A 23,211-nucleotide genomic window follows, 5' to 3' on the forward strand; every position below is an offset into this window, starting at 1 on the left:
GAAAACACCAAAGTTTTACGCGTGCGCTCTGCTCTCTCTTGGTCTGGGCTTGGGACTTTGACTGGGCCAGCTAATGGTGCGTCGGGAGAGCAAATTGTTAACCAAAGTAGACTTCCCATCCCACAACATATATGGAAACACGAACTAAAAACCCGAACAAGGAAGGGAAACAGCTACACAGGAAGACCAAAGAACGAGAATCCTTCCAATTCCAAAGGTAGCAAGGCAACCCAAGAAAATTATGACAAATAACACAAGGCTTAATTAGCATCTAAAACAAAAGACAGGACAGAACAGAACACGAAGATTATCGTCGACGGGCAGGGCGGTATAATTCTATTCAAAAACAGAAATAAGAGATCAGCATGTAAAACACAGCATTATTATATAATTTAGGAAGATTCACTATTATACCCAATATAGGAATCGAAATTATTATAAAATAAAAAACCCCTATATGAAATTGACTTAAAAACACACCCAAAATTCATTTACAACATAACAAAGAGACTTTTAACTTCTTTTAAATTATAAAACTGCCATTAATTTCTTAAAACAAACTCAACCTTATAAAGAAGCCCAAAACATTCAATAGGGCATTAAAGTAATTTAATAATTAAAATTAAATTCAATAAGACCAGCTGTCATTTTTTAGGTTTTTTAATAGAAATTAAATGATGTAAAATTTATCTATATTATTAGCGCTAAGAATGGGTATCTCTATAATTTATAGGGTATAAGAATTGTGCCGGACCGAGTTATCAAGGAAAGCACCGCACAAGATAAGCTTATCGTTGCCGCTTTGTAAAATTGCTATACTGACGGGATCCGCATAATTACATTATTGTCCAAAACACAAAGAAAGCCTACAGGTCCTGGTTTCACTTGCTTTACTACGTGCTGCTACTATTCACCAACTTCAAATTTCAGCAGCATCTTGGTCTTCAAAAGAGCATAATTCCTCCAATTAACTGCGCTCTACAATTCTAGATTCAAACTAAAAGTATTGAGGTTCTACACTGATGAACACAACCCACCAAAAGGGTTCAAAGTTCAAACTACATTTCTGCCAAGGTTAAAATGTAAAACAAAAAATATCTAATATCATCAATCTGTGTTGAAGCAATCCAGACAACAATCTCTTCTTAAGGGGGGTTTACCCCTAGAAGATGGGTCTTCCAAGAAAAGGTAGCCTAGGCAACAGTTATGAATGAACTGCAGCAAAACAAAGTTCGGATTTCATGCTCAAACACATTTACAGCTTTACAACAACAAATGCAAAAGTTTCGGATTGCACAGCTTCTCTTAACACTACAGTAATTTACATGATGAACAAAAGAAGGAATAAACACGGCAAAGTAATGCAAAATACACCACTCACCTACATCATGGCAGTTACAAACAGAGAAAACAAGGCAGTGCCCCATTCTTTATCTTTGGTAAGCCTACAGAGGTACTGTCTGCTCTGACACAGATGCCAACCCCTGCAACAACCTAACAATTTCCCCTGTATCATCCAGATAATACTTGGCTTTGCTGGGCTTTCGGCCAACCGTACACGCAAATACTTCAGCTCTGGGTGCGATGGATGGGCCTGCTATGGAACTTGTGATTACCTCAAACATGTCTTCGTCAGATCTGTCATCACCTATGCAGAGAACAAAATCCGGTGACATTCCCCTTTCTTGCATGGTGGAAAGTAGACGTTTGGCTACAAGTCCCTTGTTTACACCCTGCACACACACAAGAATGTTCAGTTTATCGAAATAATGTAAGTCCAATTGAGCCAATGTGTTAGCTTCTGTGAGTGAAGGCGGCATAAACCCTATGAGTGAAGAAGACTTGACTAATCACTTATGCTTGGGGAAAAAAACAAACAATACTACATCTGTTGTCATGGAAGGGCCATATTGTTTTCAAAATTTTCATTTGTCAAACAGTATGGAATACCTATTTAACATTAAGAAAATTGTATTTATAATTTTGGTATGACCTCCAGTTTGAGCCCGGTCACTCTCTGACCCTCAACCCCCTCCAAACTTCTGATATCTTGACCAACCCAATGTTAAAAGACATCGCCTTTCTCCGTTTCACACGTGCTACTAAGCTTATGTGAATTTGGATACTGATCATACAGGTTGGAGAAATCAAAAAGGAGATTTTACAGAACAGAGATAGCAACTTAACAAGGAGAGGTGTATCAAACCTGTGGCTTAACCTCCACTACATTCTGCCCGCTTTTAACATTAACTGGTTCATTAGCAAGCACACTTTCAAGATGATCAAGAAGTTCCTTAGCTTGACATGATCCAAAATCTGGATCAGCATCCTCATAAGACCACACAAGTGCAGTTTCCTTATCTTCAATGGTGGAACCATCAGTTGTTTCAGTGTAAAGCTTCATTACTGGCTCTGCAATCTGCTTCCAACTGCTATCTGCAACTGGTGCACATGTTTCCCATTCTGCATCTCGCTTCAATCTGAATCCATATAATCATTAGTTTTAATCTAACCAATATTTCCATCGGTGCAAACATAAAACTTGAAATTTGAACAAATTTACCGTAGAAAGTAGCCGTGTTCAGCAGCAATTCCAAGCTTCTCGCAAGGAGAGAGCCATTCAGCAAGTACTTTACGGCTTTTTGCACTAACAATGAAAACCATGTTGTTCTTGTCTCTGCACAAGTTATTCAGGATACCAATGGATTTAGAAGTTGGGCTCTTATCAATGGAAGCCTGAGGCATCAATGTACCATCATAGTCAAGAAGGATTGCCCTAGTTGTGGTCCTTTTGTAAGCTGAAACGATATGCTCCATAGAGAGCTTCCTGAAGTTCGAATCAAGGGCCACAACTCTGAAACTCAAACCGAACCCAATACCCCAGCACCTCTGACGCAAATGGCCCCTACATGTTCTTTCCAGATCTTGGAGGAAACTACGAGCCCAGTACCCAACATCATGGGTACTGACATATCTATAATGCTTCTCGTGCCGGAGCTGTTTTTCTGGCTCCGCCATCTCTAGGGCACAGTCCATTGCATCTGCCACAGCATCAATATTCCAGGGGTTCACACGAATTGCTCCACTCAAAGAAGGGGAGCAGCCAATGAACTCGGAGACAACTAACATGCTCTTCTTCGGGTTGGAGGGTTCCAACTCCAAAACCTTATCCAATTTCGCATTCCTTTGCCGACTGATTATGTATTCGTATGGTATTAGATTCATCCCATCCCTGACAGCCGTCACCAAACAACACTCGGCAACAACATAATATGCAATTCTCTCATAGAACTTGAGTGGCTCATCAATCAACACAACAGGCTTATACCCAGGTTTCCCAAATGTTTCATTAATTCGCTTCACAGTTGAGGATGTCTCAGCCTGAACTTCTTTCACGTCTTTTCCCCGACCCCTGGCTGGATTGGCTATCTGCACCAATACAACCTTCCCCTGCCACTCTGGATGCTGAACAAGCAGCTGCTCCATTGCCAAAAGCTTCAAACTTATACCCTTAAAAATGTCCATGTCATCTACCCCGAGTAACATTATCCTTCCTCGATCACAGAACTGTTTCATAAGCTCAGCAACCTTGGCTTCAGTCTCTGGGAGGCTCAAAACCGACTGCAGCTGACCCATGTGTATACCAACAGGAAGAATCTTGATGCTAACAGTCCGACCGTAATACTCAAGGCCTATGTAACCCCGCTTGGATTCATAGGTAAGACCAAGCATTCGACTACAGCACGAGAGGAAATGCCTTGCATAGTCAAATGTATGGAATCCAATTAAATCAGAATTTAAAATGGCTCTTAGAATCTCTTCCCTGACAGGCAATGTCTTATAAATTTCAGATGAAGGGAACGGGCTATGGAGGAAAAACCCAAGTTTCACGCGATTGAATCTCTTCCTCAAGAAAGTTGGCAACACCATCAGATGATAATCATGTATCCACACAAAATCATCTTCTGGGTTGATCACTTCCATGATCCTATCTGCAAAAATCTTGTTCACTGATACATACGCTTGCCATAAGGACCGGTTAAATCTACCACCGAGGTCCGGCGAAAGAGGTAGCATGTAATGAAACAGTGGCCACAACTGCTGCTTACAGAACCCATGATAATACCGGCTGAAAAGATCTGGTGGGAGAAAGGTTGGGACACATTTAAAGGTCTCGAGAAGAATTTGGGAAACCTCGTCTTGTTCATTTGGGTGAATTTCTTCCTTAAGACAACCAACATAAATGACTTCAATCTCATCATCCCCCAAACCATCTTTCAATTGGAGAAGTAGTGAATTCTCATCCCAATTGAAAATCCAACCCTTACTGGTATCTGATTTTCTCTGCGCCCTTATGGGGAGCTGGTTAGCCACTATTATGATTCGGTCACGTTGGACTGAAGATGAAGACATGTCTTCGGAGCACGCACTCTCCGACGGATCATCATCAACATCGGATATCAAACTGGCAACAGTCATAATACGTGGAATTCGCCGGCCAATTCGGCCAAACGAAGGAGCCTCGCCTGAGGCAAGCTCCAAAAGATTGGAATACGATTTGGACACCATTTGTTTCTAGACTGGAACTCTAGTTCATCAAAGCCTCTCTATATCTATCCCCTTGCCCACATAGATGAAACAACCCATTAAAGATTACGTATTTTCTATGACAAGCAAAAAACCCCTTTGAAAATTTATATCGCAGAAGCAACCGGTCTGAGTTTTGAGTGAGAGGTTACTGCTAGTACTGATAATTTCGAATGAAATCCTAGCTAAGGGATAAAGAGATTATGACAAGTTAAAGGCTGACTGCAAAAATCTTTGAAGATAAGTGAATTGAAACAAGGGAAGGATAAACCAAGAACTTTCTTCCTATCCAGATAAGAGGAGATGGTAAAAGGAATGGAATACATTCAGATCACACACAGCCCAGAAATATTCGGCAACCAAACATTCAACTAGACATTCTTTTTTTGATGAGGTTCAACTAGACATTCTCACACATGCACTGCTGAGAAAATATAGATTCAACTGAAACCAAACACAACAACAGCAATAACAAAACAAGATGTTACCAGTTTCAAAATTCAAACTTCCAGCAATAAAATTGAGAACAGTTTAAGATGTTACCAGTAGCTGAAACTGCAAAAACCCACTCTTTATTGAGTGGAATTGAGAAAGAACTAAGCAAAACGAAAGGTGAACATAAATCTAATCAAAGATAGGGAAAAAAGGAGACCCCAAAATTTGGTTGCTTTTCATGGGACTTTCCTGGTAATCACAGTCTTCCCTTATAATCTTCTCTCTCTCTCTCTCTCTCTCTCTCTGAGGATCAGCCCAACATAAAATAGTGGGATAATGTTCTGGACAATTTACTTTGTTTTTCACACATTTATTATTTTGTGGATTTACTTTGTTTCTTTCAAAGAATAAAAAAGATGAATAGAAAATGTTGAAAACTTCTGAGCCGTTGGATGCGGTATCGGAACGGATGTAACAGAATGGGACGGCTAGGAGAGTTTACGACAGAGATGTTGAGAGAGTAGTGGATGAGGTCTCTAGGCCTTATCCCTTGTCCTTTGGTGTGTCCGCCACGAGGGCTTCCTACATAACGGTGGGACCCACACCGAGGGTCTTGTCCGAAACTGGATGTCGTGAGCGTGCGACTCTTTACGTGGCGGACTATAAATCGGTTTTCCGTGACACGTGTCGATCTGTCCATGCTTCATTGACAGCTCGAGACTAGGCCCAGGGAGATGTGTCTCGTTTGACCGATTTATCGGATATGTCCGACAGTCGTTGCAACAAATATACTATTAACAACAACAAAACAACTAAGCTACACTGCCGGTGCAGATCAAAAATAAAAAATATTTCCGACCAAAAAAACAAAACAAAACAAAACAATGCTGCAATTTCTATGTTTTTTTTTCTTACAATGATGAAATCTAATTTCTTCCTTTGGCTTACTGTCAATTAACAAACATATTCTATCTACGTATGTATTTATAATATAACTTCAGAAAGTATGTATTCTATCTATGTATGCTATTTAGATATACAATATTGACCACTTTATGTGGCAACTGACATATCAATTAATGAATGTTGTCATGAGATCACTTACTAGGAACTATATGATTTTTTAATTGACATGACGACATTCATTAATTGACTTGGCATGACACATTAATTGCCACATAAGATGGTCAGCTAAAGTGGTCAATGTTGTGTGTCTAAATAGCATTAATCAAGAAAAAAACAGTGAATTATTAACTTTTATTACGAGCTCATTGTGACTGGTTTCTTCATCAAATCACCAAAGAAGCTTTAATATAAATTGCAATTAGGCTTGGCCATGGTAAAAGAGAGAGGACCGATGATAGGCTAAACATTTTTGTAGTAATCAAATATTAATAAATAAATAAATAAAATTTCTCAAACCTGTAATTACTTCACGATAGCATATTAAGATCATCCACAACAGCTTTGCAATCCGAAGAGTTGTTGACTAGTGCAAATCTGTAATTTGATAAATAACACATCAAAATGATTTTTTATTAAAGAAAAAAAGACAATGAGAATTTCATTTTTACTTCAAATACATTACCAAGAGTATATAAACTTTCAATTGAAATTGAGGAGATTGAGAATACCAATAGCATATTTGAGTGACAAAGACATTGAGGAATTCAATTCCTCAATTATTTTACATAGAATTGAGGGAAAGTTCTGAGAATTACGATAGTTCTTATTAATGATATATTTCAATCGATGATATATAAAATAAATAATTTCGAACATGTAATACTTCATGATAGCAGATTAAGATCTTCCACGACAACTTTCCACTCCAAGTAGTTATTGACAAGCACAATTGACAAGTGCAAATCTGTAATTTGATAAATCACACATCTAAAAAAGCAATGAGAATTTGATACTAACTTCCAATTGAAACAGAGGGTAAAGAGATTACCAAAAGCATATTTGAGTACCGATGACACTGGGAAGTCCGATTCAGAATTCTAAGGTTTTAGTTATAATTCGACAAGAAGCTCTGAGAGAATTATGACAGTTCCAATTAATGATGGATTTCAGTCGACTGCATGAGTGTTTTTCAATCAGTGAAATAAGGGTTTTTAGTCGGTTGAATGAGGGTTTTCAGTCGGTAGAATGCTTGAAGTTTTAGTATAAAGGAATTCAGATGTTTGGGCGGAGAATTTATGGAAATTGAAATAAAGATGACGATAACATTATTTTAACTCCGAATATGAGAGGGTTGAAAAGGAATTTTCACATTGACATTAAAATGATATCAGCAACTGATATATTTTTTTGTTAAACCACAATTGCAAAAAAAAAATAGAAATTACGTCATTTATACTAAGAGCATTGGGTCACTCAAACAAAAAAGATAATTTGCTCAGAAAAACTTACAAAAATAACATATGAATGTGCAATTATTGGTTTGAAATTAATGGGAAGTACAATTTTGGTAAGGAGATGGTGTAGTTGAATACAAAGATCTAAAGTGTAAAGTGTATACTGTAAGGCTTCTTTTTCACTTAATCTATAACCATCCGTTTAGAAATTAAACTCGGAAATCTCGATCCCTAATTTCCACGATTTGTCTACAATTCATTTAATAAGTTCCGTGCTTAAATTGCCAAACAATAAAAATATCAATTTTTCCTATTCAATTTCCGATTTTTAGTCAAATCCCAAGTTATTTTCCTCCATCATTATAAACTATATTTCTTATAAATTTTGAGAGTGATGTTATTTGTTATATAAGCAACATTATCGAAATTTGAAATATACCATATATACCATATTCTTACTATTTTTTTCATTTATTAAATGGAGCCTCGGATAATACAAAGTGGACAATAATATGTTTTTGTTGTTGGAAAAAATTGACAAAAGTTGAGGATTAATTCTGGAAAAGAATATAGCAGACGTGTAAGCATAGGAGAAGAATGCGCCATCTGCGTTACATTTAAAAAATAATAATTATCTCCGTTACATTTTATTTCCGGATATTTGCGAGAAAAGACAACAACACAGCCGGCGGTTTCAGCCCTATTTTCCGTAAAACGGGAAACGATGGGCAGATAGATAAGGTTCGAGTCAGAGTGCTTACGCTGTAACGCCACTGCATGACAAATACAGTTGAGCATTAACAGCTGAAATCCCGCGGTCGAGGAAGTGCCACGTGTAAATGTTTCTTGACGGTGGAGGAAACATCCAAAAGATCGTAACGGAATGGTTTTATTTGGAAATTGGAATGGACAAGAGGAAAGCGGAAAAGGATTCTTTGCGGAAAGGCGTACGGTGGTTGGTGTACCTATATATAAGGGACCCACGTAAAGATTGAGGGTCAGAATTAAATCTTGGACGTTCAAATTGGGGACATATGAAAATGGCCAAACAGGACGGAATATGGAATAAAATAATATTCTCAATCTTATAGCACCGGATGCGCTTCAAATGTTTTTCCTTTTTCCAACAAAAAAAAACAAAAGAAAGTATTTTCTTTTTAGTTGCTATGATCTGCTGCATATGTAATTATCCAAGTTTAGTTGTCTCTCTACCAAAAAAAACAGAAAGTATTTTCTGGACATTTTTTTATATATTTTTTTCTTTTCACGAAATGGAATATTATCTTTGCATATGCATACAGGTTATTTTGGGCATTTACTTGAGGAAACTATATCAATAATACGGGCGGCATAGATGAATGAAGTATTCCATTTTCCAAAGTCCAAATTATTGGGTGACTTTGAAAAGCATGATTCTATTTCTATGTACGTATATATGACATAATTGAAACTCCTCCAAATCGTTGCCTTTATCAAATTTTTACCCTCTTCTGTTTACCAAATTTTGATTGGTCAGCGGTGGTAGAATCGATCCATGTAGTGAAGAACTAATACTATAGCAGTTGATATTAGATTTTGACTTGCCAATGTATACAACAAGAGTGTTTTTTTTAAATTTTATTATAATGGTTTGCAGTTGTTTGTAACTAACGATGATGTTGTAGTGCCACTTTAATTTTGTGAGATTTTAGAATCATTAGAGCTAAAAATGTAAAATCGAAATAAAGAACTCACTAGTGTAGTAGTTTGGTATATTATCGCCCCAATAAAATATTCATGCACCTGAGGTTTTGTTCGAATCTTTCCTCCCCTAATATTAGTTGAATTTTAAACATAAAAGAATAGATAACATTGAGGATAAGATACTAATTAGACATATATCTAAGGTGTGTGCGAACATTGAGAGGGTGAAGATACTTCACCCATTAATTTCTCATATTATATATGTATATATACACTGTACACACATCCGAAAGAAGATTAAAAAAAAAACTTTGCATGTTTGATATATAACGATTTCATGTGCTAGTGTTCAACTATGTACGTAGGTGTTTCTAGATTGGAATCCAAAATCTGCATAAATTCAATCAACAGAAGGAAACGAGTGCTCATAACTTGTTTGGTTGTTTCCGCAATGAATGCGTGCAGTTTGAATTAAGCTCCTAGCTAAACCACACAAGAACATATATGATGCATTCAACTAGCTAAATTAATTTGTCTCTGATGATGCGTGCGGTTCTTTCGTCTTTGATGATCTCATATATTTTGTATTTGTATATATCCCTCTCTCTCTCTCTCTCCCTCTCTCTCTCTCGTTTCTGTTTGGTCAATGAGTGACGCAACAAAGTAGAAAACTCCAAGTTGGACAATGAATGACGCAAAAAAGAAAAAGAAAAAGAAAAAGAAAAAGAAAATTTGTTGTCCAAATGTAAATGAGGGAAAAAGAAAAAGACAAAAAAATATAGAGCTTGCTTTGGTCTTTGGGTGAAGCAAAGTACAAAGTGAACATCAAGTATGTTGCGAAACAGACAGCTTCGTCTTTTATCGAGGAGGAGATAAATAAAACGTCGATAGGTTTCTTTCTCTGCATAAAAGATGAAGCAGAGAAACTATTTGATCAAGTCAGTCGTCGTCACTCTCCCAGCTTTTATCGTGATTTATGCATCATGCACATATCTACAAACTGATTTGCTTCACATCTTTTTAAACTAGCAAAAACAACTACTGTTCATATTTGTTTTAGTACCCATAATTATTAATACACCTATACAAGGGGTGGCTACTTATCTCATCATCATCTTCTATGTGGTGTGTTTGAATTTGAGAGAGATTTCAGAGAGAGAGAGAGAGAGAGAGAGCTGGTGATAGATGGAGGACAACTACAATGGTGATGATGATCAGAATAAGGGTATTGTTAGGGTGTGCACAGAATCACAATCAGATGAAGGTGATGTTGTTGGTGAGGAGTTAGAGCAGGAGGTTCTAAAAAGGACGATCTCAGGCCATCCACTGTATGGGCTGTTGATGGAGAATCACATCAACTGTTTGAAGGTATTTCCTTTTTCTTTTTGTCGGGTTTTCTCTTTTTGGTTCTGGAAGTTACTTGTTTATGATGCAGAATTAAACTAAGAATGATATAAACCTTGACTCAGACTTTTCCATATCTGCTGTAATTTTACCAAGTCCTATGAATCTTTTTTTCATTTATTTTTTTCAAAACATTGTACACAAATATGATATGGTCAGACTCAGACAGAGATGAGGAAGTCCAAAATGGCGTCCAATTTGCAATGTTTTGCATGGTCATGTATAAGTGCAGATGGGTAGCTAGCTAGGTTTAAGAACATATATATCATCACTGTTGACGCCAAAAAGTGGTTCTTTGACTTAGAGGGTCAACTTAGTAATTTTATGCCTCCGGTATCCTTGATGCCTCGGTAGCCTACGTGATCTGCAATATGAGCAAACGCACGGTAAGACCTAGGGCACCGGTGTGGTACCGGGCGAAGGCTCTCCGATGCTTAAGTAAGTTCGAGAATAGAAAGTTCAACTGACATATCAATAGGCTTGTATGCCATAAGTTCTGATTACCTCTATTTTGGGATAGTTGGCCTCCTTTTATAGGTCTTGGGAGGTGTGCATTTGTTGATAAGTTCGATGTGGGACTGTGGACGTCGCTTGGGAGCGTGCCACGTGTCCCAGGAGAGGGTGTTGCCCTAATGGAGAGATCGGTAGGTAGAGTGCCGAGGGCGCCTCTGACCATGCCAAGTTTCCTCCACGTGTCTTGCCCTTATTGGCTGTTTATTTTGGGTGTAAACAATCACAGTATTAGAAAAGTGGTTAGGTCAATGGTTAGATACGCATGCGCAGGTCAACAATAACGATAGATGTGAATTATTGACAGGTGGGTTTGGGTGAAAATATTGGAGAAATTGGAGTCACAAGTATTGAAAAGGACAAGCTCAAGGCCGCTGCCATTCCCACTTCTTCAGACCTTGATCAATTCATGGTATGGTAGCTTTCTTCTTTGTATAATTATAAATTATTATGTTTAATTATGCAGAATCAATATGATCTGTTGGAATTAATCGCAGGAAGCATACTGCGACGCCCTAAACAAGCTTAAAGAAGCCATTGAGGATCCTATAAAAGAAACGACATCTTTCATCACTGATATGTATGCTCAACTCGAGGATCTCAGTGCCTCCAAAAAACCTCATTAACCCGTACACCTCAACTTGAGGAACTGCGTGCGTGGCTACATTTGGCAGATTATGCTGATGATAACTGATGATCTTTGATCACTAAATTTGTTAGTTGATAAGTTATAATAATGTTAATTTGTCCCATCATGAGATGAAAGTACTTGCTATATATTAAATTTTCTTAATTAATTTTGTTTCATCAATTTATAACGTTAATTACATGCATACATTTTATATGGTGGATTTTATATCCCAGTCACACTTAGGAGGGTGTATTCAATTCAGATTTTAAATGATTTTAAAAGAGTTATAAAGTTGATGGAGTTTAATTGAATTTAATTGAGTTTGACTGAATTCTACAAACTTCACATAGATTTTGACTGAAATCGTGTATAGATTTTAACTGAGTTTATAGCGATGGCGGTGGTGATGATGGCAATGGCGGTGGCGATGGTGGTTTGTAAGGGAGGTAGTGGGGGTGGCGGTGGGAGTGAGGTGGTGGAGGTGGAACTGGTTGTGGTGGTGGTGACGGTGGGGCTGATAGTGGGGTTGGTAGTGGTGGTGGAGATGGGGGTAAGGGTGGTGGTGGTGACGGTGGGGCTGATGGTGGGGCTGGTAGTGGGGGCGACGGTGGGTGGTGGTGGTGCTAGGGGTGGCAGAGATGGTGGCAACGACGATGATTGTGGTGGTGGTGATGGCGGTGGCAGCGACTATGGTGATAGTCATAATAAGATGGTGGCAGTAGAAGTGGTGAAAAATCATATTTTGAAAATAAAAATAATATATCTATCAAAATCTCTAGGGGGAAGCAAAGATTTGTCATAACCTAAAATTAGTCTATTATCAAACGAAATCCACCACTTTTTGTGTTTCCTTTAAAATCAATGAGTTTTTGAATACACCCAAACTTTTATGAAGTCTTTTAAAGTCGTGATTGAATACATCCAAATTTGAATGGAGTTTAAAAAGTTTGAATTAAATACACCCATAATTGAATAGACTTCTATAACGATGGCGATTGAATACACCTAAACTTTTAAACTTCTTTAAAATCTTTTAAAATCTAAATTGAATACACCCCCTTTAATTATTTACGACCACAAAGACAATATGAAGATTCTTTACTTCATAAATACGATATAGAAGTGTAAAACAAACATGAATGAGGAATGTTTAAAACATAGACAACTTTCAAGTTCCAATATGTTTTAAAAGTCAATGGGTCTAGTCCAGTAGAAATGGGCTTTGACTTGCATACCAATGGTCTTAGGTTCGAATCCTCATGCAGAGACAATCCTTATAAATAGTAATTTTTTAGTGTTCTAGGTATACCACGTGGCTGGTGCACCATTCAATAAACACAGGACATGTGGAATATTTCTAATGCAGCAAGTCACATGTCATAAAAAACAATTAAGTAAGTTGGAGAATAATTTCACATGCCACATGTGTATTGGATGATATACCAGCCACGTGGTGTACCCAGAACATATAAAAATTTCTCCATGAGAAGGGACCAACATGGGCTCCCATGTGAGTTTTTATTTTATCAACCCACACTTTAATTTAGCCAACCTAAGCCTATTAATGACAATCATGACACACTTACATCCAAAGGCTCACAACAAACCAAGACTACTGGCTCATCCAACAATACACTAAGGACCCGTTTGGTGGGCCAGATAAATTAGGTGGATTAAGATTTTAAATCCAATATGGTGTTTGGAGGCCCAAAATGAAGTTGGACTGGATTGTGTGTAATTCAATCAAACCCCAAAGTATGCGGATTGTGTGTACATAAAGGTAAATTTAGCCCATTTCATTTTAAAATCATGGGTCCGTCCCTACCCCGATAACATCTTGGTAGTGTATGTATGAGAAACTCTCATCTCTTGTAGTTTAGACCATTGCTTGTATATTTTTTTTAAAAATGTTTTACAATCTTCATGCTCTTTTTTATTTTCTTTCTTTAATCTTGTTGTAGAATTATAACTAAGTCCAATAGCCCACATAAAGTTGGGCTCGGTTTCGTCCAAGAAATAAAGAGTTGGGCTCGGCCCGTTAAGTTCCATTTTGCCCAGGCGGCGATCTTCTGTGAGTAACTAGCAAAACCACCACTTGCACACCAAACTGCAGGGAAAGTCCAGTTTGCCTCTCTCTCACCAAAGAAACAAAAGAGAGAGAGAGAGAGAGAGAGAGAGAGAGAGTAGGAAGGAAACTTCGCCCTCTAAGTTCTACACTTTTCCCTTCCGCTGATTCTTCTCAATTGTGCTGCTACTTCTATTGGGTCTTTCCAAAACCCTATCCCACATCGATTTTTGAGGTCAAAATCTTGGGTTTTCTTTGAAAAGGAAGCAGCAGAGTAGGGGCATGGTGAAATCGGCAGCGAAGAGTGAAGATGGGTCTGGTTCTGGGTCTGGGTCTGGTGGATCGGTGGCTCCTTTTCTGAGGAAATGCTATGAGATGGTGGATGATAACGAAGCAGACTCTATAATCTCGTGGAGTGAAACCGGTGACAGCTTTGTGATATGGGACATGACCCAGTTCTCGATTTTATTGTTGCCCAAGTATTTTAAGCACAGCAACTTTTCTAGCTTCATGAGGCAGCTCAACATCTATGTGAGCTTTTCTGTGCAATTTTTACTTTTTCTTCTATCTCGGTTTTTGCATTTTGAGGTTTCTTTTTGTATTTTGTGGAGGCGTTCTTTAGCTGCGTTACAATTGTGGGTTGAATTGGTTTTTGTCAAATTGTGCTTATATTTATATTGGATTTGTAGACTTTTTTCTTCTTGTTATTCTTGCGGCAATCCCAAATATATATAATAAAAGAAAACTGCGCATTCGTAAATGATTGTAAACTAGAAGAAATCTCGGAAATCAAGTTTTATTTCTTGCGTAGATGATTAGTTTGCTCATTTGAGCCTAAACTCGTGCTCAATTGGTCCAAATCAAGTTTCGTATTTCCTTCAATTGGAAGTTTTCTGTGGTTATCCATTTAGGTGGGACTCAAAAAGGAGGGTCTGTCTAAGATGTAAGCCTTGGCCCTGAGTTAAGACTTTGTAAAATAGTTTGAATGGTGAAGTTCTCTTTTCCAAGCCTGATCCGTCTCCCTTCGTTTTGTCCCAGTTGGCCCTGAGCTAATTAAATGGTTGTGCTTCAGTCTCAGTTGCCCAGAAATGCTATATTGAGAAAATAGCAATGTATATAGTATATAGCTGTATGCATATGTTGTATATATCTGCTCTACAGGCGCACTTGTGTGTTTCTCTGTGAGTGTAAATGTCATGTTACGTTATTTGAATTGTCAACCAATAGTCAAGTATTCATGAATCTTGTTGTTTCAGGGCTTCAGAAAAATAGATTCGGATCGTTGGGTGTTTGCAAATGAAGGATTTATTCAAGGTCAAAAGCATTTGTTGAAGAATATTTCTAGAAGGAAACATCCTCAGGGCACAGATCAGAGAAAAGCATTACAGCAGAAAGACAATCCTGATGGGCCTTGTGAAAACATTATTGAAAATGGTCTATGGAGGGAAGTTGAGAACCTGAAGACTGATAAAGTTGCTCTGAAGCAAGAGTTGGTCAAGCTTAGGCAGCACCAGGAAATTTCAGAAAATAACTTGCTCCTCCTGAGGAACCGCCTTCGTGGAATGGAGAAGAATCAGCAGCAGATGCTGTCATTTCTAGTTATAGCCATGCAAAGTCCTGGGTTTTTAGTTCAGCTTCTTCAGCCAAAAGAAAACAGTTGGCGCATTGCTGAACCTGGAAATATGCTAGAACAAGGTGTAGATGATCGTATACCAATAACTTCTGATGGTGCGATAGTGAGGTACCAACCACCTATGGATGAAGCCCCGAAGCCTGTACTCGCAGCGAATTCAGGCGCAGACAAACAAACCGAATTTGATTCTTATATAGATGGAATGAACGATTTTGTCGTGAATCCTGATTTCATGAAAATGCTAATGGATGAAAAGTTGAGCTCTCTAGAAAATCAAGCCCCGTATACCCTACCAGATATATCTGATGATGGTGCATGGGAGCAGCTTCTTTTAGGTAGTCCTTTCTTAGAAGATATTGAAGCTACAGAGGAAGATGGAAAAGAGACTGTTGACTCTAGAATGGAGGTGGAATCAACCGCATCGGAACTGCAAGAATCACAGAATTTTGATACTTTAATGGAGCAAATGAAGAAATCTCAGAACTTTGCATCGGAATCAACAGTTTATGGATCTAATGTGGAGAGCTCTCAAAGCTTGGAACATATAACTGAACAAATGGGATATTTAGCTTCTGACTCTAACAGCAACCGTGGAACACAATCAGGAAAGTGAGAGCTTCTTGTGGGATACCTCATACATGTAACACTCTTTCTCAGTCAACTTAACAAATGTAAGTTGCTTCTTATTCTTCAATCAGTCTTTTATACAGTTTAGGAGAATCATATTTTTAAGAATTGAGGCTACCTGGAGTTCTGAAGTAATTTGTGTTGTTGGGTTGCATGCTGTAATTTGAATTATATCTACTTACCTTTACTTCATTTTGCTTATGGACAGATTTTGGTGGGCGGCATGACCGTTGGGAAGAGTATTTTGCTTGCAGTTTTGCTCTGTTTCTACATGTAATTCGAGTAATTTTCCTGTGAGGTTTAATAGCTGCTTGGTTAAAGAGCACTGGAGAATATATGTCATCTGCGCCACTGCAGTGGCTTTGCTTTTTCTTAACTTCCGCAACTTCACTTGGTATATTTTTCTTGTAACACTGCAGTGGCCTTGCTTTTTCTTAACTTCTGCAACCTCACTTGGTATAGTTTTCTTGTACCAACCTTGTAAATTCACGGGACACCGTTCTCATTTTCTCAATATAAATGAAAGACACTTTGCATATGACGTTCTACTCTCTCTCTCTCTCTCTCTCTCTCGTGGCAACTAGAGGCGTTCTCTTATGATATTTGATATAGCACACATGCAATTTGAAGATTCGATTTCATTTTTCAAGGTTGTTAGAGATTCTAGGTAACGTTTCTTATTTCTAAGAGCATCTCCAGCGCAGGAGAAGAACCGGGCAAAAGGCCCCCCTTGCAAGCCCAAGCAGCTCCAGCGCTGCAGCCTGCAGCCTGGTTTGGCGTGGGTCCCACCAGCCCGGGCAAGCCCAAGGGCAGGTTTTGCCTGGGCTTCAAACCGAGTTTTGTGACGTCATGCTGACGTCACGCTGACGTCAGCGACCAAAAAAATATTTAAAAAAATTCAAAAAATATCCAAAAAATTTTCAAATTTTTTTTTTAAAATACCAAAAAATTATAGATGCTTTCCCTATAAATACATAACAATTTTATTTACTTTCTAAATTGTTTATATTTTGTTGCATAATATTTTTTTCCTTTCTTGCCTTAGACTTGCCCTAGACTTAGCCCTTGTGGGTGGAACCACAAATGCAAAGGCTGACACTATTCACGTGAATAGTGGCAGCCCTTGCTTGCCATTGCCTTAGACTTAGCCCTTGTGGGTGGAGATGCTCTAAGGGCTAGTTGTAGTAAAGAGGGTTTGGCTTGCTTCCCTTGTTGCTCTGAAGAGGCTTACCCGCAAATGAAGGTGAAAGTACCATTTTTCTCTAACCATTCCCATCCACAAAGGTACAAAAACTACATAACCTTTCTTGGTTTTTTTAAAGAAAAAAACTGCATACTTATTAGATGTCAATAAATAAGAAGAGAAAGTTCATGTAGGATCACGGGATGAAATTATACCGAAAATAAGAAGCAACATTGAAATTCCATAGGAATAGGAAACAAAGAATAGAGTAGCATATGATATATAGGAAAGGACGAATGTTCATGGATGGATAGCCTTTGCCAGGCCAAAAGCGGCAGCGGATGCCACGGCTCCGATGAGAGCAGTCTGGAAGGCACTCTTGAAGGGTTTATTGCCGGTAAAGTGGCCCTTGGCAAAGCCAAATATTAGCAACGCCCCCAAGGTGACGACAACGGAGGCAACCAAAGCTTCTCTAGCCCTCGGAATGAAGACGTAAGGAAGGAGGGGCACTGATCCACCCAAAACGTAAGCAATGGCAATGGTGAGGGCGCTGTGCAGTGCTCTTCTTGGATCTGGCTTTTCCAATCCCAGTTCAAACCTGAATCATCATCATTTAAATTAAAAAGAGCTTGCTTGCTAGTTACACAATTAACATAGTTCCGAAATTCAGAGGAAATAATGAAGATAGAAGTCCTGACGGACAGAAAAACATAACCAGGCTGAGGACCACATGGGCTTTGTCCACATTTCAAAAGTAAAGCATTTTCAAAAGAGAAAGAGAAATTGAATTCTATTATAAGTGATGGATGTATTCACTTGTCAACTAGTTGGCCCACTCGTGCACAGAAGAGAATATCCACAACACAACTCATTCTCCCTATCCTTTATTCATCATTCATCATTCTAATTCTAAAGTTAATTAAATTTGTTTTGTTTAGGAATAGAAACAACAACTTACTTCATCATGAAATCCACCCACGCTTTCGGATTCTTCCTTAGAGCGTTCACCACAGGCGTATACTCATGTGGCTCTACCCCATACTCTGCCAGTATCTCTGCTACCTCTGCCGCCTCTGCAATTTTCGTATGAATAAACCCCTTCATATTTCATATTCAATTCTCATTAATCATACCAGAGACAGAGAGAGACTTATAACAAAATAAAATCAACCTGTATCAGGAACGTTTACTACTTCCTCTTGTTCTCTCCTCAGCTCCCTCGTATAATGATCAGCCTCGCTTTTCGCCGCCAGATATCTGCGTCAGAAATATTGACAATAACAATAATCTACAATCAACAACCCTAATAATTTTCGCATTTTCTCAGTAACCAAACAAAACTGAAGAAGCGATAAGCGGAATTGAAAGTATACCCGCCGAGTCCCATGGAGATGGCACCGGCAGCGACTTCGGCGATGCCAGCAGTGAGAACGATAGATGACGTGGCATTGGCACCGGAGAGTCCTGCTGCGAGAGCGAAGGGCACGGTAAGACCGTCGGATACGCCGATGATGATGTCACGGACGATCTCTCCGGCGGTGAAGTGTTTCTCTGTATGCTGACTCAGGAGTGTTTGCTTCTCTGGGTCCAAGGTCCTTGCTTGCCCACGCCCATCTTTAGCTGCCATTGTAAAACGGAAAGGGTTTTGGAGTCAAGTAACCAAACCCCGGATTTCGGAACCTCTTATTTATGTTGCTGTCTTTTTGTGTGTAAATTGGGTCTGCTATGCTTTTGCTTTTGCTTTGCTATGATACCGTACCTATTTATACACCCACCACCGTCATTATGCTCCCGTAACACTTTTTGTTATTTCCGACCAATAATGTAATGACATATTGTATAATTTTTTTCACGTGTCATTATATTAATGGCAGAGATAGCAAAAAAGTATTATTCCCATTACAATGCAAGTATTTTTGTGTGCTGTGCGTTATGCGTTTTGCCGCCTTCATTATTCTTTTCCTCGTTTTTTTCAATTTCATTCTGATTTCATTTCATTAAAAATAGAAGGATGACAATGACTCATTTGCTACTGTTTTAGTAATATTTATATTCTCAAAATTGTAACAAGTTTAAATTCAAATCTCCAAACGAAATGCCAGTAACAATGGGAATCACAGAGTTGTGTTGTATCATGTTCAAGTCACGCGTTTCACTTATTATTAATTCGAATTTAAGATGTATTCTAATATTATAAAGAAAAATATCACTAAGCTAGACTAATGAACGTTTTTTTTTTTCTTTCAAAGAATTGAAGGTAACCCGTACTCAACTCAAAAATGGCTTGAATATAAAACGAGTGGTGTGCTTGGCCAAATTAATCAATTGATTTCACATGTTTGCAGAAAAATCAATTGATTTCACATGAAAAGACAATGATCCGGTACAAACCCACTTTAGATGACTTGTTGCAGAGCCTGCGCGCAAGTTTGTGAAGTGAGCTTAGAAAATGTGTTTAAAAAATAAATACCAAGAAGAAGAAAAAGTCCGTTTATTAGCAAACGGGGATATGATATAATATGGGATTCGTGCAGGATTAAAATGCGCGATTTGAACCAAGGTGGTTGGTGTGAGTGGTTCGGCACTCTCATTCCTTAAGAGAGGTCAGGGGTTCGATCCCTGCTCTCGTACGGAGTCACCACTTTGGCCAACACTTTACCCCTTACGGGCCGACCCGGTGTGAGTGGGGATTAGTCTGGGTTGTGGTTAAGGCTTAAAGGTGTCACCCATAGTTGGGGCCCATCCAGGACCACCTCATGGTTCAGACCAAAAAAAAAAAAATGCGCGATTTGATTCGAGTTGTATTTTCCTCATATGAGATAAAAACCATATATACCAATCAATTAACTAATAAGTTTGACACCGATTTGGTTCTATTATGTTATTATACTAGTAATTTCAAATTCATTGAAACATTACAAATACATTGCATGTACTTCTAGTTGATACGGAATTTAATGTCGAAACCCAAATTCATTAATCTCCTAAATCCCACGCTTGCATCTTTCCCAAAAGAAGAAGCCAAGTTTGCATCCAGATAGGCCATCTCTAGGTGGGGAGGACTACATTTAGCTCTCTAAAACATAATTTTATAAGGAATAGTATCAAGCTACATTTTAACTATCTCTAACAGTAAAGGACTAAATTTAATATTTTAATAGTTTTTAGTATATTATGTAAATTTATTAGTTAATTTAATTAAACTACTATTTATATCTTATTTAAAATATATTTTAGAATTTAAAAAAAATAAAAGAAAAAGATTGACGTTACCTAAAGTCTAGGTGACGTCAGCTAGACCCCATCCAAATATTTAGCCCGCATTGGTCAAAGGGCCATGTGGCCCTCAATATAGGAATTGGCCCTTTGTGTAGCCTTCCTTTTTTTTTTTTTTTTTTTTGGGTAGTCCTTTGTATAGTCCACTCTTGAAGATAAATTTTGGGAATCTTGGACTATAATTTAGGAATTGGCTCTCACTTGGAGATGGCCTCAAACGTATACATCTTGAAATGACAAGATTATACATGTACAATGAAAGAAGATTATAAGCCTCGTTTGGTGGTCCGGCTTAGATTAGATTGGAGTTGGATCCAAGCTACTCCGTATTAATCTCATCTCTCTAAATGAGACTTACTGTAAGACACAATATATTAAACTGTTATCCATTTTACAAAATCCAGTCCCACCACCAAACAATAATTCATCTCGGTTGGATAACTATATGCGCACGTTCCCGCTCTAATGGGGTTGGCGAAAAGGAAGCTCAAAATTGTAGTATAGTTGTTTGCAATTGGCTGGTAATTAACGATTACAATGATGGCAACAGAAAAATAACAATTACTCAAGAAGTAGCGATCAGAAGAAGGAAGAGCAATCTGCCTTCCAACATGCAGAAACATATCCAAGGTTCTCCGGATATGGGGCAAGTGGCATCCATGGAACTGGATGGAAATGGAGGTGGATTAATTATTAATTAAGAAATGGTGTGCTGATAAAGACAGTCAGTGTAATATTGGTGCAGGCCTGGCAGCCTTTGCATATCAGGTGGTGTGGTGTGGTGTGTATGGAATATTACTTTGGATTCTGTAGATCTGATTTATTCAACAGTATTGTTTGAACACGTATTAATATTAATATTATTAATTATGTTGATGTAACTTTTGTTGTTGTCATTTTTCAAAGAAAGGAAGGAATATTTCAAGCTAAATATAGATTAAACCATGGAACAACCAGTACACTAGCAGCAAATTAATATTGTAAAACGCAGATTTAGCTAGAAATTAACGGATATATAGGTACTAGAAAAACGATCAATAGAAGCAGAAGGATGAAGTTAAATAATAAGACATGTAATTTAAAAACAAAAACAAAAAAAGTTGAAACTAATGAATATTAATGGTGGTATGCTTGGAAAAGTTTAGCAATGGAATAAGCAGCGGCAGAGGCAATGGCCCCAATGAAGGCAGTTTGGAGGGCACTCTTGAAGGGTTGGGTGCCCGTGAAGTGACCCTTTGCAAAGCCAAAAATCATCAAAGCCACGATGGTTAGGATGACAGATGCAACCACAGCCCTTGTTGCAATTGGAATGAGCATGTATGGGACGAGGGGCACCAGCCCTCCAATTATGTATGAAAACGCAATTGTCATTGCACTCTGTAGGGCTCTCATCGGGTCTGGTTTCTCCAGTCCCAGTTCAAATCTGCACCCACCCAATGATCCCGGCCATATAATTAATTAATAAATAATTAGTTGATAAATCAGTGAATTAATAAGCTTATACTTAAATTAACTTACTTCATCATGAAATCAAGCCAGGCTTGAGGGTTCCTCCTTAGAGCGTTCACCACAGGTCCATACTCATGTGGTTCAGCCCCATATTGTGACAGTATTTCCGCAACCTCAGCAGCCTCTGCGTTTCATTTATAATATATCAACTTTATTTAATATGTTAATTATGTTCCAATCATATATATAAGCATATATATACACAATTAAGGAACAAATCATTTAAAAAAGAAAAAAGAACCCCATCAATCATATTCAGCTACAGTGTAAAGTTTAAAAGAGAGGTTCACATGATCTTAAGCAGGCAGCCTATAAATATATATAGCTCGTGAATTAATTCTGCCTGCACACTCAGAGTCAGAGCTAAATAATTAATATATAATAATATGGTAAAATTATAATGTTAAAGTAGAGAGACCTGTATCAGGGACAGCGATGATTTCATCTTGTTCCCTCTTTAGTTCTTTCATGTAATGATCAGCTTCACTCTTAGCAGCAAGGTACCTGCAAAGTCATGCATCATGCTTTTATTACCAATAAAATTAATAATAAATGAAAAACAAAATCTCTTAGAAAATTCATTTAAATAATATTAACTAATACCCGCCGAGCCCCATAGAGATAGCACCAGCGGCAACTTCAGCAATGCCAGCAATGAGAATGATGGAGGAGCTGACATCCGCACCGGACAACCCGGCGGCGAGGGCAAAAGGGACGGTGAGACCGTCCGATACGCCAAGAATGACGTCACGCACAATCTCACTAGACATGAAGTGCTTCTCTTCATGGTCATGCAGGATGAGCATCTGCTTCTCCAAGTCTGCATACCCATTTTGATTTTGATTTGCCATTTTTGTTAAACTACTCTACTGAGTCTCTGAAGCTAAGCTAAAGCGATTCTATTGAAATATCTCTTGGCTGCCCCACGGGATGAAGTCTGAGAGTGAGGAAAAGGCCGGGTATTTATATATGAAGGAAGAAGATGGGGTCAATCAAAATTAGTGATATACTTGTAAATTGAGATTATTATTATTATGAAGAAAAAAGGGTGGTAGGCCAGATAAAGAGAAATTAAAGCGATATGTATTGTTTGGGTCCACCGTTTGTTCTCTGCCCACCCGCCGAATAATTAACAAAATAACAAAATGAAAAAGTTGCTTTCACTTTTGACCCACCTGTCACTTCACTGGCGTGTGCGCACCATAGGCCTCGGTCACATGCATTATATAAAGTTTTAAATTAATATATATATATTATATAGTTTTCATTGAAAAATTCCTTAAATAAATTTATTTCTTGTGTGATATC

At 38.1% G+C, this 23,211-nt stretch overlaps 5 protein-coding genes across 5 annotated transcripts; 2 read left to right on the top strand and 3 right to left on the bottom strand.

Moving 5' to 3' along the window:
* Positions 1 to 1,211: 1,211 nt before the first annotated feature.
* ATTPS6 (UDP-Glycosyltransferase / trehalose-phosphatase family protein) lies at positions 1,212 to 5,372 on the bottom strand. Its single transcript, XM_088255857.1, has 3 exons — positions 2,564 to 5,372; positions 2,207 to 2,480; positions 1,212 to 1,733 (listed from the first exon to the last, which is right to left on the bottom strand). Exons 1-3 carry the CDS (start codon positions 4,567 to 4,569, stop codon positions 1,446 to 1,448), a joined length of 2,568 nt encoding a protein of 855 aa, XP_088111983.1. The 5' UTR covers positions 4,570 to 5,372; the 3' UTR covers positions 1,212 to 1,445.
* A 4,550-nt stretch (positions 5,373 to 9,922) lies between these two features.
* On the top strand, positions 9,923 to 11,847 carry KNATM (KNOX meinox protein). The gene is made up of 3 exons (XM_021965484.2): positions 9,923 to 10,433; positions 11,287 to 11,391; positions 11,477 to 11,847. The coding sequence occupies exons 1-3, from the start codon at positions 10,251 to 10,253 to the stop codon at positions 11,603 to 11,605; spliced, it is 417 nt and encodes a 138-aa protein (XP_021821176.1). The 5' UTR covers positions 9,923 to 10,250; the 3' UTR covers positions 11,606 to 11,847.
* A 1,860-nt stretch (positions 11,848 to 13,707) lies between these two features.
* Positions 13,708 to 16,476, top strand: HSFA8 (heat shock transcription factor A8). Its single transcript, XM_021965469.2, has 3 exons — positions 13,708 to 14,206; positions 14,932 to 15,979; positions 16,144 to 16,476. The coding sequence occupies exons 1-2, from the start codon at positions 13,958 to 13,960 to the stop codon at positions 15,919 to 15,921; spliced, it is 1,239 nt and encodes a 412-aa protein (XP_021821161.1). The 5' UTR covers positions 13,708 to 13,957; the 3' UTR covers positions 15,922 to 15,979; positions 16,144 to 16,476.
* Positions 16,477 to 17,288: 812 nt separating this feature from the next.
* LOC110762704 (vacuolar iron transporter 1) lies at positions 17,289 to 18,851 on the bottom strand. The gene is made up of 4 exons (XM_021965375.2): positions 18,492 to 18,851; positions 18,290 to 18,375; positions 18,077 to 18,191; positions 17,289 to 17,716 (listed from the first exon to the last, which is right to left on the bottom strand). The coding sequence occupies exons 1-4, from the start codon at positions 18,743 to 18,745 to the stop codon at positions 17,419 to 17,421; spliced, it is 753 nt and encodes a 250-aa protein (XP_021821067.1). The 5' UTR covers positions 18,746 to 18,851; the 3' UTR covers positions 17,289 to 17,418.
* Positions 18,852 to 21,414: 2,563 nt separating this feature from the next.
* On the bottom strand, positions 21,415 to 22,853 carry LOC110762756 (vacuolar iron transporter 1-like). Its single transcript, XM_088254467.1, has 4 exons — positions 22,507 to 22,853; positions 22,322 to 22,407; positions 21,913 to 22,027; positions 21,415 to 21,817 (listed from the first exon to the last, which is right to left on the bottom strand). The coding sequence occupies exons 1-4, from the start codon at positions 22,752 to 22,754 to the stop codon at positions 21,511 to 21,513; spliced, it is 756 nt and encodes a 251-aa protein (XP_088110593.1). The 5' UTR covers positions 22,755 to 22,853; the 3' UTR covers positions 21,415 to 21,510.
* Positions 22,854 to 23,211: the final 358 nt, after the last annotated feature.

This window comes from Prunus avium, chromosome 1 (genome assembly GCF_965620075.1).
Source record: "Prunus avium chromosome 1, drPruAviu1.hap1.1, whole genome shotgun sequence".
In the NCBI taxonomy this organism is placed as follows: domain Eukaryota; kingdom Viridiplantae; phylum Streptophyta; class Magnoliopsida; order Rosales; family Rosaceae; genus Prunus; species Prunus avium.

Excerpts from the sequence above, each read along its gene's own strand:
- LOC110762704 (XM_021965375.2), bottom strand. The coding sequence starts at position 18,745 with ATGGCAGCTAAAGATGGGCGTGGGCAAGCAAGGACCTTGGACCCAGAG. Across the intron at positions 18,192-18,289 it reads AGTAAACGTTCCTGATACAG|AGGCGGCAGAGGTAGCAGAG; the intron begins GTTGATTTTATT and ends CGAAAATTGCAG. Across the intron at positions 17,717-18,076 it reads TGGGTGGATTTCATGATGAA|GTTTGAACTGGGATTGGAAA; the intron begins GTAAGTTGTTGT and ends ATGATGATTCAG.
- LOC110762756 (XM_088254467.1), bottom strand. The coding sequence starts at position 22,754 with ATGGCAAATCAAAATCAAAATGGGTATGCAGACTTGGAGAAGCAGATG. Across the intron at positions 22,028-22,321 it reads CATCGCTGTCCCTGATACAG|AGGCTGCTGAGGTTGCGGAA; the intron begins GTCTCTCTACTT and ends AATGAAACGCAG. Across the intron at positions 21,818-21,912 it reads TGGCTTGATTTCATGATGAA|ATTTGAACTGGGACTGGAGA; the intron begins GTAAGTTAATTT and ends GGGTGGGTGCAG.
- HSFA8 (XM_021965469.2), top strand. The coding sequence starts at position 13,958 with ATGGTGAAATCGGCAGCGAAGAGTGAAGATGGGTCTGGTTCTGGGTCT. Across the intron at positions 14,207-14,931 it reads TGAGGCAGCTCAACATCTAT|GGCTTCAGAAAAATAGATTC; the intron begins GTGAGCTTTTCT and ends TTGTTGTTTCAG.
- KNATM (XM_021965484.2), top strand. The coding sequence starts at position 10,251 with ATGGAGGACAACTACAATGGTGATGATGATCAGAATAAGGGTATTGTT. Across the intron at positions 10,434-11,286 it reads ATCACATCAACTGTTTGAAG|GTGGGTTTGGGTGAAAATAT; the intron begins GTATTTCCTTTT and ends AATTATTGACAG. Across the intron at positions 11,392-11,476 it reads CAGACCTTGATCAATTCATG|GAAGCATACTGCGACGCCCT; the intron begins GTATGGTAGCTT and ends AATTAATCGCAG.
- ATTPS6 (XM_088255857.1), bottom strand. The coding sequence starts at position 4,569 with ATGGTGTCCAAATCGTATTCCAATCTTTTGGAGCTTGCCTCAGGCGAG. Across the intron at positions 2,481-2,563 it reads GAACACGGCTACTTTCTACG|ATTGAAGCGAGATGCAGAAT; the intron begins GTAAATTTGTTC and ends ATATGGATTCAG. Across the intron at positions 1,734-2,206 it reads TAGTGGAGGTTAAGCCACAG|GGTGTAAACAAGGGACTTGT; the intron begins GTTTGATACACC and ends GTGTGTGTGCAG.